The sequence below is a fragment of the Arvicola amphibius genome, chromosome 8, assembly GCF_903992535.2.
Source record: "Arvicola amphibius chromosome 8, mArvAmp1.2, whole genome shotgun sequence".
In the NCBI taxonomy this organism is placed as follows: Eukaryota; Metazoa; Chordata; class Mammalia; order Rodentia; family Cricetidae; genus Arvicola; species Arvicola amphibius.
Window position 1 is genome coordinate 57,010,043 of NC_052054.1, and position 15,513 is coordinate 57,025,555.

Here is a 15,513-nt window from a genome sequence, read left to right on the forward strand (position 1 = left end):
TGAGTTACAAATGCTCGGCCGATAGCTTAGGTTTGTTTCTAGCTAACTCTTACACTTAAATTAATCCATATTTCTATTTTTGCTTTGTCATGTGGCTCATGACTTGTTACCTCATTTTCTGTATGTATGTCGTGCTTGCTCGGCAGCTGGCTGGCATCTCCTCTGACTCCACCCTTCTTTTTCTCATCATTCACAATTTGGCTTTCCCACCTAACTTCCTGCCCAGCTACTGACCTGTCAGCTTTATTAACAAATGTGAGTAATACATATTCATAGTGTATAAAGAGATTGTTCCCTAGCATTCCTTGCTTGATGAGTTTAGATTCATAAATCTTTTTCAGACATTGTAAATTTTCTCTCAGTATATTTCCTATTGTGTATCTTTTAATTAATCTTAGAGATATTTTTATTTTCTGAACAGGAATTTTATACAGTTGACATAGCTGCATATGTGAAATGGCTATGGAGATAAAATTGTCCATCTTATTAACTTGAGGCCAAAGTTTTTTTTATATAAGATTATGTATATTGAACCAAGATGATGTGAACCATAGTTATATCAAGGTCAGATAGGGAAAAGATATAGTATTTGGTCTAAAGTCTGTTTGATTGTGTACCTTTTTATATGGGTGTTTTTTTTTTTTTTTTTTGCTTGCACATTATTTCTATGCACCACTTTTTTTAAAAAAAATTTATTATTTATAGAGTGTTCTGCCCAGAAAAAGGCACCAGATCTCATTATGGATGGCTGTGAGCCATCATATGGTTGCTGGGAATTGAACTCACAATCTTTTGATGAGTAGCCATTGCTCTTAACCTCAGAGTCGTCTCTCTAGCACCCTCTGATTGTGTATATTTGATAGGCAACAAAGTACCAATTAGACAACTATATATTGTAATATGTCACATCCAAAGTCATAAATTATTTATTATCTTAGATACAGTAGTTATATTGGAAGGATAATGGCAGAGATCTTTTTTGAATGGTCATATATCTTAGAATATTTTTCAATAGCTACAAAGGAAAGGATAGCTTGGTACATGGGAGGGATGAAAAAGTTCTCTTAGACACAATGTGTGAGGATCAAGGAATAGGTGTCAGGCTGAAAAACAGGATGGTCTTGGTATTCCACAAGACTGTTAGGTATAGTTCTTCTGAGATAAAGCCCTTTTAAGTAGAACATGCAAAGTACTTTTAATCATTCTTGTCAATAGTAATTGAAAAAGTTAACATTTTGAAGGTTCACAAGTAGGGCAGATAATACATAATTCACTTAGCAATCTGCAAGATGAGAAAGTGCAGACTCCCTATGTCTACCAAGAATACCGTGACATTCAGTAAATATCTTAACTTTTATTTCTTATTGAATGGCTGCCTTGTTTAATATGGAAGTGTTTACTAAGTGGCTGATAAATGACTGAGTATTCAGTACTTCTGGAGGCACTTGCATTTTCAGAAATAGCTTTATACTATAATTGCAGTTAAATTTGTCCATGTTGAAGTATAAATCATGCGAGAATTTTGTCTTTTTGGCTGGTTTATTTTGCTTTCTTTTGCTTCGTCAGCTGTTGCTGTGAGATGGATAGTATATGCCTGTTGGTCTGCTTTAGCTTTCGTATTTCTCCTGTCGCCATTAGTGTTGCCATGTATTGTCCCCCACTCCCTTTTAAACATAAGGTCTTTGTAGCTCAGGCTGGCTTGAATTTTCAGCAGTTCTCTTGCATCAGTCTCCTGAGTGGCAGGATTGTAGGTGAGAGCCTTCATGCCCAAATCTCCTTTCTAATAAAAGTCCCATTAATCTGTTTTAGCGCTCTGTGTCATTTAGACCACTAGACGCTTCCTATAATTGTTGAAGTATATGCACAAGAAAATCATTGTTTCTTTAGGTAGGAGACCCAACCTACTCCCAATTATATGAAATATTAAAAGGAAAGACTTTGAAAGTATCATTTATCTGTAGGTTACAGATTAGTCAGGTTTGAAGCATGATTTTAAGAGTATTTGGAGGGTAAATTATGAGTTCATAAAGAACAAACTTGCATCAGTATTTTAGTTGTAAATCTTGGCAAAAGAGCTGCTCAGTTGTGCGGTTGTTTTGACAGAGACTGGAAAGTAGTAATAGTGGTTATTAAATAAGAAAGGCACAATAAATTTTTGTCATCTTGCCCTGTATCTTCTGTGATTTGTGTTTGAAAGGGAGAACATTAGAGGTTGTTACTTTTCTTCAACCAGCCTGCCTTAAATGCTTTCTCAGGTCTGTTTCCCTGGCCCATTTCCACCTGACTGCTTGTTTTAAAGCTGTGCCAATGGTTTTCTAAATTGATTTTAAAACTCCATCTGGATGGACATAGTCATAAGTGTACATTTGGAACAGAATTTTTTTTCTTTAATTTAATAACCGTAGTTGAACTTTCTTTGGAACACCAGCTCTCAGATAATGGCATGGAAACTTATTATTATGAAAGATTGACCTTAGCTTAGGCTTGTTCTCAACTAGCTCGCATAACTTAAATTGACCCATTTGTGTTAATGTATGCTCTGTCACATGGCTCGTTACCTCTCCTCAATATAGTATACATCCAACTTCCTTTGCATCTCTCTGGTGGATCTCCGCCCCTCTGATTCCTTCCCAGAGTTCATATCTTTGGTGGGAAGTCTCTCCTATCGTCTCTTGCTAGATATTGGCTATTTAGCTCTTTATTAAACCATTCAGAAGGTGCTTTGGCAGAGACACATCTTGATAGTGTGTGCAAAAAATTATCCTACAACAATTTTATTATTTTGAGAATTTCGTACATGAACACTATATCTTCATCATTCCCATCCCTTCTCTTTCCCCTCCAATTCCTCCTGTTCCCTTAATAAATTCATGATCTCTTAATTATTATTGTTGTACGTATGAATATATGTATATGTAATATATACATACATGTATTTAATAGTAACTAGTCCTGGATCAGGCTCTAAGAAAGTTTTGTGAGCAAACTCAGTACATTTACTGAGTTTATTTTGCTTTACTGTATGCATGTTTGTTCAGTGCTGATCACTTGTGGTCTTTATGGGTACTCACCTCTTTAGGAGCCTGGTTCTCTCTCAGCAGGCACTGACCACCTGTAGCTCTTCATCTGGGGTGAGACTGTGGAATTTCCCATGCACATTGTCATGCCTACTGGTGTTGGTGCTACGCTGGTCTTATTTAGGCAGTCATATTGTTGGTAGGTCCTAGATGTAGCTTCCTTGTTATATATGGAAGACACTATCACTCAGCAGATGTTATATATGGAATGTTATATAGAAAAGACACTGTCGCACTTTCAGATGTTCATTATGAATTTCTAAGATTTTTAATAACAATGTTTTAGATAAAACTTGTAAGAATAAATGTAAACTTCAGCATTTATTCACAGCTTTATTTTTCTTTGAGTATAATGCATATTTTTAAATAATATTTAACTTTGTTTCAAGAGCAAAAAATCAAAACAAAAAAGTAGTTTTACTAACCCTGTCTCGAAAAACCAAAAAAAAAAAAAAAAAAAAAAAGTAGCTTTACTGTGCTAGCTATTTACTCTCAGGTTGAATGTTTATTAATACTTTAGATAAAGTTTTAGTAGGATTTTCTGTATTACTTGCTATGTTACCACTAACATGATTAAACATGACACAAAAAGTTGTTGAACTAGTTGAGTAAATCTGTTATGTACTCTGTATGCCATATATTGTGTTTGGTATAGTACTGTATGATAATACTGTATCCATCATATAATACATACATGATATACTATATTATGACTTATTTAATTAGATTATAAATAGCTTCATGTCACAGGTTATATCATAGCTCTTCAATTCAGTGCTGAATATATATTAGCTATCTGTCTGTCTGTCTCCTAAGTAGATTGCCAGAGGGATACCAATAGAAAATGAATCTTTAGAAAGTATGTGGTTCTGTTTAGTTCACAGAAATCTTGAGCAGGTATTCTTAATGAAGGTGAATTTAAGATAAATATTAGATAGTAACTAGGATTGGATAAGTTATAAAATGAAGTGGGTAGGTAGTTCAGAAGCACAGAAGACTTATTTGAGTAGACACCTATTAAAGGCCACACAAAGTTCATTGAGTACATTGAGAAGATGCTTAGCATCAGTAGTTGGGAAATGGAGAACTAATGAGTTACCAGCTCCACTATAAAATGGTGAAACAAGACGTTGGCCAGGCTGTGGAGAAATTGGAGCCCATGTAGGTGGCAATGTAAGATTAGGTAAAGCTGCTGTGAAGAACAGTGTGATAGAGCCCCCGAAATTTAAAAGTAGGATTGCTGTATGATCTAGCCTTTTCATGTCTAGAAATACTCAATCAAAAACAAAGTCCAATTTTTTTTGTCATTATATGTTTATCAGTAGTGTGTATAATGGTCAGATGTGGAGTAGCCAAGTGCCTGTCAACTGATGAGTGGATGAGAAAAGCTTAGTATATACAGATAACAGAATAGTTTTCAATCTTAGAAGACATTATGATAATTAAAGTGCCATATAGATCTGTACCCTTAAGAATTGTTAAGATGAGCTGGGCATGCCTTTAGTCTTAGTACTTAGGAGGTAGAGGCAGCATATCTCTGAGTTGGAGACCAGACTGGCTACAGAGTGAATTCCAGGCCATCCAGCAAGGGCTGTGTATTGAGACCCTTTTAAAGAATCAGTCAGTTCATCAAACAAAATGATTAATATGATAAATTGTATGTTAGATATATTTACCACATAACATAATTTTTAAAAATTGTGGGTAGAGAGGGGTACATAAATATGCATTTTACCAAGCCTCCGATGATGTTTTTTAATCTTACGGGGGATCAAACCCAGGGTTTCAAACATGCTAAGCAATTGCTTCACCACCGTGTTCTATCTCCAGCCTGTTTTTTTGTTTACAATCTGTTTTAGTATTTTAAACATTTTACAATCACGAAAGTAGGGATACAACAGTATAGTATTTTTCCTTGTCCATTGTGTATCTTCTTATATGTCAGATGAAGATTATTACTCCATTTGGTTAGCCAAAGCTAGACATTTCTAATAATTTCTTTTATTTAGTCAAGACTAGAAATTCCTCAGAAGTTTGGATGATAATTTGTCCAAGTGAAATGAAAAATGGATTGTAGTTTTTCTTTAATCTGTCATTTGGGTCATAGAAACAGTTTTTCCTTTTATTTTAAAGTAGTACTCACTTACATATTGGAGCTGTAGTGAAGTTGTGGATGGAGGTATTATCTAATTCTGGTAGTTGTGATCTAATACTGGTTGTGTGTCGTATTACAGTTGAATAACTGTCATGTCATTTGTATGTTTCCCGTCTTAGTTATCCATTACTGTCTTTTTTTTCTTTTCAGACAGAAGAAATGCATGAGTAAATTACTGGAGTACAGTGCGGATGTCAACATTTGTAATAATGAAGGCCTTACAGCAGTACGTGGTATCAGTTTCATCTGAGATTTAAAAAAAAACTCTGGAAAATAATGGTGAATGTGCTGTTAGTGCAAATTATAGTACAAGTGTTTGTACAAGTTACTTCTGTAAAGTTCTTGTGAGGTATCCAGTGAGTTTATTAAGAAAGGTAGTATTTACCATGTTCATCTTGTCTTTAAATTTATAATTTTCGTTTACTTTGAAGCCTTATTCCTGTAGTTTTTGTCATGGACTTTTAGGGAAGGTTTTCTTTTGAAGTGTATTACCAGCTGGGCTGGGCATGGTTTCACACACCTTTAATTCCAGCACTTGGGAGGCAGAAGTAGTTGGAGCTCTGTGATTTTGAGTTTGAGGCCAATCTGCTCTACATAGTGAGTTCCAGGATAGCCAGGATTACATAGAGAAATGCTGTTTCAAAAAACCAAAAACAAAGCAAACAAACAAATAAACAAACAAAGAAAGAAAGTATTTTGCAAGTTCATTATACAAGAGCTGTTTTCCATTATGGCCTTTGGTAACAAATGGAATGAGAGTTCACTCTGTATACTCTGTACTCAGATAACCACTATTAGCATCACTCTGTATACTCTGTACTCAGATAACCACTATTAGCATCACTCTGTATACTCTGTACTCAGATAACCACTATTAGCATCCATATCCTTTCAGGTTTGCTTTATTTAAACCATTAGTTTTCAAAATCCATTGCTGTTATCATTTTCCTTGCAAAAATAAGTTAGCATACTTTTGATTTACATACTGGGAAATGGTATTGGATACTGCTAAAGGGATTATTAAAAATCACACGATTTTTATCAAGTAATTATAATTTATTTAGTAGTATTTATTTTTACATTTGATCTTAGCCAAAAGGCCGAGAAGTGATAGTAGTATTTATTTTTGAAGTAGAGATAAAATAATGTGATCACTGTAGTGAAGACATAGCAGAAAGTGTCTCAGCTCCTGTGTGCTGGGATTTCACATGTGTCCTATCATGCCTGGCTTTTATTACATCTTTTTTTTTTTTTTTTAATGTATGGCATAAGAGAAAGCTTCCCTGAGAGTTGAAGTATTCTGTTAGTGGCTTAGTATAGAGTGGGCCCAATCATGAACAGAATCTGTAATTCCTGTGAAAAATCCTTATTTGTCTATATTAGCATCACTCATAAGGTAATCTTGCATTCAGAATTCAGAATGCTTAGAGATGTGATATGCGCCATAGAGTTATAATACCTTAGAACTGACATAGATCTTTCTTTCTTTAGGATGGTAAATTGAGGCAAGCTAAAATGTTGATGGCTATCATATTTTAATTGCATAATTTTGTGTCTGCAAAATTTTCTTCATTCTTGAACTTTAAGGAAGATAGAATAGAAAAAGTTTAATTTTTAATTTTTTAAAATTTTATTTAAAAAAATAGTGATGCATCTTCCTAAAATGATTTTTTGCAAGGCTTCTCATAAGGAAAGCCTTTAAATTTCTCCTTTAAATTCCCAGTCTAAGCCTCCTATCTCCTTAGGAAATTCTTTTCTCTTTCAGTAGATTTGGAAGCTGTGTATGTGTCTCTATATTTGAACAATGCATGGTAGTGATCATTTTGGTTTTAGACATCACCACTTAACATTTGGAGATAAATCTATTTTTTCCATTTTCCCATTCATTTCTTCATTTATAAGCACATTTTTCAGGTCCTTTCAATACAGTCAGTGTAATTTTAGTGCATATTTAGCACAATGCATATCTGTGCTAAGAATTTGCTGTAGTTACTTTTTTTCCTTGCTTAGCATTTTGTTCTATGGTTGATAATTATTTTTAAAATATTGAGGTAATTATAGACTGCAGGTCTGTAGAGATCCTGTCACATTTCCACCAGTTTTCTGGACATTTTATAACACTATAATATGGTCCTGTGGCGAGGATGCTGATTCAGTCCATCTGACTGAGGCTTCTTCAGTTTCATTTGCATGTGTTCATATGAACTGAGTTCTGTGTGGTACTATGGCCTGTGTTCATGTGATTATTACCACAGTCATAGTTTCAAGATTTATAGTCCCATAAATATTCGTGTGTTACCCTTTCCTCACCGTCCTTTTCCATCTCCTTCACTCACCATGCCCAGCCCTTGGCCACCCTTCATCACGCCTCGTTTCTACAATTCTGCCATTCCAAGGATGTTAATTAACAGATTCTATTGTATTGATGCTTTTAGGCTTGGCTCATTTTGGGTTAATTCCCTGGATATCCATTTGGCTGTTGTGTATATCAAAAGTTTGTTCCTTTATAATGCTGGATAGAATTGCACAGTGTCTATGCTGCCCTTCAACCTCCTCAACTTTTAAAAGACACTGGAGTCTTTTGGGTTTTTGGATATTATCAGTAAAACTGACAGAAACATGTGGTAATGTATAGGTTATATTTCCTTAGGATAAATGCTTAGGAATGAAGATACTGGGTTTCTTGCTTGCTTTAAAAAAAAAAAGCACACTATCTGTTAGCTATAGAGGTATCATTGCCAGTTTTATGTGTATGGGTATTTTGCTTGCATACTTGCCATGTTTGTCTGTGTACCACATGCATGCAGCGTCCACTAACGTCAGAAGAGGGCATTGAATCCCCTGTAACGGGAGTTAGAGACAGTTGTGAGCTGTCATGTAGATGTTGGGAATTGAATCTGGGACCTCTGAAAGAGCAGCAAGTGCTCTTAACCGCCGAGCCATCTCTCCAGCCCTGAGAGCAGTGCTTCATTAGATATGTCATTTGCAAGTATTTTTCTAAATATTTAGTTTGCCCTTTCAAATACTTAATAGGGTTCTTTTAGAGACAGCTTCATTATGTAGTTCAGACTGCCCTAAAACTCAGCGTATTCCTGCCTCAGCCTCCCAGGTACTGAGTGACAGGCGTGTGACATTACACTGGGTCACAGGAGGAGTAAAAGATTTTAATTTCGACAGGGTTTTCAATTTGTACATCATGCTTTTGATAGCAATTTTAGAAACTCTTTGCCTAGCTCTAAATATTGAAGGTTTTTTTCTCCCTGAAAGTATTAATAGTTGTACTTTTTCTACATCTGAAGTTTCATTTAATATTTTTATGAATTATGAAGCTTGGGTTGAGGCTCAATATTTTTGTCTGTGAGTGAATGTTCTGTTCCACTATTGTTGAATGGTTATAGTCTATCCATAATTCATCTATGTATTTATAGCTGGGTGTGGTGGCATACACCTTTAATTCTGCACTCCAGAGGCAGAGTGGGAGTCTTATCTCTGAGGTCAAGGCCAGCATGGTTTACTGGGTGAGTTCCAGGCCGGGTCAGGACTTTGCACAGAGAAACCCTGTCTCACAAACAAACAGACAGACAGACAAACACTGTATGCATTTATTTCTTCATGAAATTGATTTTGTGTCTTCCTCAGAAATTCATCTGGGTATATTTGTGTATTCCTTTCTAGGCTGTGTATTAGTTGTGTTAATATATTCATATGCTTCTCTGCCCATACCACACAGCCTTGATCCTTGATTCTTATTACTGTAGGTTTATAATAATTATTATTATTATCATTATCATTATTATTATTATTATTTTTCTTTGATGCCTGTGCTTCTCTGCCTGTACCACACAGCTTTGATTTTTTTATTAATGTAGGTATGTTATTATTATTACTGTATGTAGTAAGTCTTAATATTAGAAGAGTAATTCTTCCTGCGCGCGCTTGTGTGTGTGTGTGTGTGTGTGTGTGTGTGTGTGTGTGTGTGTGTGTGTGTGAAGATTGCATTAGTTGTTTTGGTTTGTGCCTACAGAAGTACTTGGATGTGATTGATATTACGTTAGACTTACTCATTAGGCCTTTGATTTCTTTCTTTCATTTTTAAATTTTACTTTTTAGTTTTACATATCAATCCCAGTTCTCCTTCCCTTCCCTCATCCCACTACTCCCACCTTTTCCTCACCCCACCCCATCTGCTCCTTAGAGAGAGTATGGCCTCAAATGGGGAGTCAATGAAAAGTCTGTCCCATCACCACTTTGAGGCAGGAACAAGGCCCTCCTCCTGTGTCTAGGCTGAGCAAGGAAATAGGTTTCAAAAAGATAGATTCTGGTCCAGCTGGGAGGGCCTTTCTTATTTCTGCTGCTTTGTGAGCTTCGAGATTTTCAGGTCTCTGACTTCCATAGGAGTGCTGGGTTCACAAATGTCTACCACCACACCTGTCTTTTTCTCTAGGTTTTGGGACAAAACTCATGGTCTGGAGCTGTCACAGCAAGTGTTTTTACCCTTTAAGCCATCTCCTTGACTTTCTGCAAAAGTGTGTGTGTGCGCGCACACACACACATATTTATATTCTACAGTCTTGCTGAAGTCTAACTTAGTTCTAGGTTTTTTTTTAATGGATTCATTGGCGTTCTCCACATAGACAATGTAACCTGTGACTAGAGATAGTTTTACTCTTTTCAGATATCAACTTTATTTTTTTGATCTTTTATCATTTTGAGACTTTGCTATCCATTTATCTGTGTATTTATTTATTTTCGAGACAGGGTGTCTCTCTCTGGCCTGTTTTTATTGATCTTTCTAAAGTGCACTCAGGATTCATATTCCTGATAGTCTTAAGGAAATGTCTTACAGGAATTTCTGTCCTGCGTGTGCCCAGTTGACTGGTTTCTAGGTCCACTGCCTGGTCTTTCAGAGTGCCTCCTCTTCCTCATCAGTATCGAGACTTCCCTCTTCTTTCTCTTTCTTTGCTTGTATCTTCTGAGGAAATCAGTGAGTGGTAAATTTGTTGCCATCTGGCATGTCTGAATATGGCTCTGAATTAGTTTGTTATTTTACTGATAATTCACAATAAAATTCTAGGTTGGACATCATTGTTCTCCCTGAGTATTTTCAGAGTGCTGCTTTGTTGTCTTCCAGTTTACTGTGGTGGCATTTTGTTTCTTGATTCTTAATATAAAAGCTATTTTTTTCTTTCTAAAAATATAATCAATCTACTTTGTCCTGAGCATTTTAAAATTTCACTATGTCTTGTTTCTATGTTTTATCCATTTGTTTGGTAATACTCAGGCACTATTAACCTAGAAACTCATGTAATGGGAACTCAGGAGAACTTTTTATTAATTATGACTTTGCTTTCCTTATCCCTGTCCCTAACTTTCTTGTTTGGAAAGCAAGCCTCTCAGAGGATCAGTTTCTGTCAAGTACCACTTTTTCTATTGTTTCTCCATTTCTTTCTGTGCACTTTGTGGGAGACTTCTTTTTTTTCTTCCTTTTTTTTTTGTTTTTTTTTTTTTTGTTTTTTGAGAGAGGGTTTCTCTGTGAAACAGTCCCGACTGTTCTGGAATGCACTTTGTAGATTAGGCTGATCTCGAACTCATAGAGATCTGCCTGCCTTTGCCTCCTTAGTGCTGGGATTAAAGGCATGTGCCACCACCCCCCGACTTGTGAGAGACTTCTTTAACATATCCCTTTGAATTTCCTTTTGAGGTTGCATATTCCTGCCACAGTATTGAGTTCTGAATTTTTTTTTTACACTTTTCTTTTAAAAAATTAGTATGCCGGGCTGGAGAGATGGCTCGGAGGTTAAGAGCACTGCAGCAGCCACATGGTGGCTCACAACCATCTGTAATGGGGTCTGGTGCCCTCTTCTGGCCTGAAGGCATACACACAGACAGAATATTGTATGCATAATAAATAAATATTTTTTTTTAAAAAAATTAGTATACCATTCTTGTTTTTAAGGGTACAGTCTGTGTGTTTTCTCTCTGAGAGTATTAAAAGAAGTTTTTTTTTACAATATTTATAGTTCTATTTTCCATTTACTTTCAGTTTTTATTTTTGTTGCTTTATGTGTTATCTTTCAAATTAGATGCATGGGAAAGCAGTTTGAAAGCCTTGTCTGCATTCCTGTTTGCTTCCCAGAGGCGGCAGTGTGGGTGATCAGTTGGGATTTGCCTAGAACCTTCCCTTGCTGCTGCTTCCCTTAGTCTGTTAACCCCAAGCCGTCACTTTCCTCAGAGAAACTCTCAGGAAGGTGTTCTCACTCTGGGTGCTGGTAGGGAAGAATGTTCCAGCGTCTCAGTCAGTGTTTAGGATTTAAATTGTGTCATGTGTTCTTAACCTCATGTGCTTAGTCTGTAATTTACAAATTTCTTAGATTTCAACTCTGTTTTCTGTATTTTGTAAGATTAATGAGGGGCTTTTTCTGTCCTTGTCAGGTTGGTAAGTTGTAGGGATCTGAGAGTCCGAAGTTGTCTTGAACACATTTTCAGCTGATGTGTTTGTGATGTGAAGTATGTTCTGTCTTCTACCTCAGGAGGCCCATGCTGCTTAACTACCAATTCTGGAGCCTTTTAGGGGTTCTCTTGTCTCTTTATTTTATCTGTATTAATGTTCTATCTGCTAGTATGTCTGGTCCCTTCTGGAGACTAGAAAAAGGCATTAGATCCATTGGAACTGGATTTTCAATGCTTGTGAGCTACCATGTGGGTGCTCAGAACTGGATTCAGTTGCTCTGCAGAAGCATTATGTGATTTTAACCACTGAGCTACCTCTCCAGTCCCCTCACATGCCTTACTTAGCTTTTGCTTTTACTTAGGATTCTGTTTTTTGTTCTGGCATGACAATAAATATTACCTGACAAGATAAAATGTAATACATGCTTTCCAGCTTCAAAACTTGTGTTTCTCCCTTGTCTTGATGGGCAGGTTCCTTCAGAACTGCGCTTTTACTGCTGTTTTAGTGCAGTTGTGTTAAAGCTGATAGATATGTAATCAGTTTGCACTTTGAAGACAGGGAAGTGTATCCTAATGTTTGTAATGGGAAAAAGTTAAGTGAAAACTGTATAAAACACCCAGTCTGAAATTGTCTGCTTCCCATCTCGATTTTTAGTTCTGAGTATTGAACTTGGAGCATATATATATATATATGCCAAGCAGGAGTTTAATATGAACATTTGAACCATATTGTTAATTTCTGTCAACTTGACACAAATCCTAATCACCTGGCAAGAAAGACCCTCATTTAAGGATTTGCCTCCATCAGACGACTGTGGGCATGCCAGAGGAGACATTTTGTTTCTTCTTTTTTCTTAAAAGATTAAAATAAAATAATTATGTGTATATATGAGTACAGTGTCTAAAGAATATACAGACATACATGCGCATGCACATACATACACACCTGTTCAGTCACTGGAGTGTTACTTGTGTGCATGTTTTAGGACTGATTATTTGGCATTGGACAGCTTATTTCTGTGCTGCTCTGGGGAAGACCACCTCTGCTGCTTCCAGTTTTCCTTAGTTGCCTTTGTTTCCTTGTGTATTGATGAGGTCCAACATTTTCTTGGTTAGTAATTGATGTGGAGGGCTCAGCCCACTGTGGATGGTACTGTCCCTGAGTAGGTAGCACTGGGCTGTATAGAAAGGTAGATGAGCAAGCCAGGGGAAGCAGGCCAGTAAGCAGTATTCATCTATGGTCTGGGATGAGTTCCTGCCTCCAGGTTTCTGCTTGGGTTCCTGTCCTGACTTCCTTCAGTGGTTGGACTGTAATGTGGAACGGTAAGCCAAATAACCCCTTCCACTGCAAGTTGGTTTAGGCCAGCATTTTATTACAGCAGCAGCAAACACAAACAGGAACAATCCTTTTTGAGACAGGATTCCTTTCTTTCCTTTTTTGAGACAAACTTTCTCAGGAAATCAGGGCTGTCTTGGAAATCACTGTGTAGACCATGCTGGCTTGGAACTCAGAGATCCGTCAGCCTCTCCTTTCCCAGTGCTGTGATTAAAGACATGTTCCTGACACTGGGTTTCTTTTAATTTACTGTGTGGCTAAGGTTGGTTTTCATTTCCTGATCTTCTGCCCCTTCATACCAGTGCTGCAGTCACAGGTTTGTTCCCTAGCTTCCTCCATTCTTCCTAATTGGAAATTTAACATTGTCTTTTAGTGGTATTATAGGTATTTTATAGTTCTTTTAAAAATTATTCTTGTGTATTTTATTATTAGTGTAGGATATATTTGTTGTTCATAACTACAGGAAGTATGTTTTATTTGAATATCCATTTGCTTCTGGAAAAGAAAGAATACTAACCTGTTTTCTCTAGCAACAGCTGTGTTTAGGCTAGAGTCATCCAAGAAACAAAGTATTTGGTGATCTAAGCCGAGGATACTTTTTTGAATCCTTCAGTTCTTGAGTTTGTAGTACTTCATGGTATAGCTAATGTCTTGATGCATTGTTTTTCTCATTTAAAAGCAGGAAAAAAAATTTTTTACAGTATTCTTTGAATATTGTGCTCAACAGAGAAATAGTATTTTTTATGTACTGACTTTTAAGGAAACTCCACTGCACAAATGCTAATAATGAAATGGCTTCGCAGATACACTGGCTGGCTGTGAATGGGCGGACAGAACTCCTCCATGACCTTGTGCAGCATGTCAGTGACGTGGACGTTGAGGATGCAATGGGGCAGACAGCACTACATGTAGCCTGCCAGAATGGGCACAAAACGGTAAATTCCTCCATGAAGATGGTAAAGGAAGTGCATGTATTTGGATTAAAATCTTGAACTCTTGAGAAGTTTTTCATTTTGCATATTTGGGAATATGCAGCATTATAGGAAAATACTGTTTTCTATTTTGTATGGCCTTCTGACTAACATTCTATTTGGGCAGAGACAATAGAAAATAGTGCTTTTTGCCTTTGCTCAAAATAGTTAAAATTTTGATTTTATTTCTGATTCTGTTTTTAATAAATGACTGTCTTTTAATATATCTTTATATAATAAAAGTATGACTTTACAGGTATTAAGCAATTATGTTTAGTCAGCTTTAACAAGTACCTTTTCCATTTTTTATTATTAAGTGTTAATTATGAAATCAGTGAGTAAGGCGAATATTGATACTGCCTTGTAAGATTTCCAGCTCTGTTATCCTAGTTTCTATTTTCTCCACCTGGTGGAAGTAACTTTCTGCAGATTTCTGTAACCCTGCATTTGTTCTGTGGTGTTAACTTTCCTGTTGTTGTCTAGACATTTAATTAAAAATAGCTTTTTCATTAGGAAACTGCTGCTTTATATAAAAAGATAGAGAGCTTACAGTTATAGATTTTTTGTTTTACTGTCTTTACTGTTTCCTTTATGCTAAGATTTTTCTTTCACATTTAACCTCGATGATGAATGTAATGTCTTTACTTGCTAACTAGCAATAACCATAACAAGATAAGCTGAAAATAAGTCACTACTAAAAGAAAAAACTTACATGTACATCTTATAGGTGCATACTTTCATTTATTTTGTTTTATTTTTTGAGATGGACTAACTATGTAGCCCTGGCAGGCAGGGAGCTCCCTATGTAGAGCAAGCTGATCTTGAACTTAAATCTTTAGTCTGTCTCCTGAGTGCTTGGATGCAGGCATGGCTACTGTGCCCAGGTCACAATCTGTTGATTTATTTTGTGCCAACTCTCAGTCTTATGTCTTTTGTTGGGAGATAATATTGGGATCTAGATTTCTGTTTTTGTGTGTGCATGCATGAGTGTGCACAGCCTTGAGTGTCGTACCATCCTGTTTTATTTTACTTGGAGTTAGGGTCTTTCATTGGTCTGAAGTATCATTGAGTAGGTTAGGCTGACTGACCTCTGAGCCCAGTGATTTGCCTGTCCGTGCGTCCCAGGAGCTAGGATTACAGGCTGTGTCACACACCTTTCTGTTTTTCACAGGATGTTGGCATTCTTTAAGGTGGTGAGGCTGAGGTTAGCTTGTGTTTAACAAGGGCTTGGGAAAAGAGAGATGGAAGATCTTCTTTTTCTTGGAATATCTTCTGAATACCTTTGTTCATCTGTAGATTTTTTTGCTTTGATCGTCAGAAAAATATCTAAGCATTTTCAAGTAGCATTTCTTTTCACTAGTTCATTATTTCTTTCATTCTCCCATCAATATTATTGGTTTTAAAAATATGACGTGAAAAAAAAATGAAGTATCTTGATTTAAGCGACTCAGCTTTTTCCCCCTCCCTTTATGTTACCAGAGCTCAAACCTAGAGACTTATTGCTTGAGCTGTGTGCCCAGTCCC

At 36.4% G+C, this 15,513-nt stretch overlaps 1 protein-coding gene across 1 annotated transcript in view; it reads left to right on the forward strand.

Annotated features, from left to right (window-relative positions):
• The window catches only part of Hace1 (HECT domain and ankyrin repeat containing E3 ubiquitin protein ligase 1), a 109,554-nt gene that overhangs the window by 16,353 nt on the left and 77,688 nt on the right, over positions 1–15,513 (forward strand). The window contains 2 exon segments of the mRNA XM_038339898.1: positions 5,383–5,458; positions 13,822–13,953. Coding sequence (XP_038195826.1) covers positions 5,383–5,458; positions 13,822–13,953 — 208 coding nt within the window.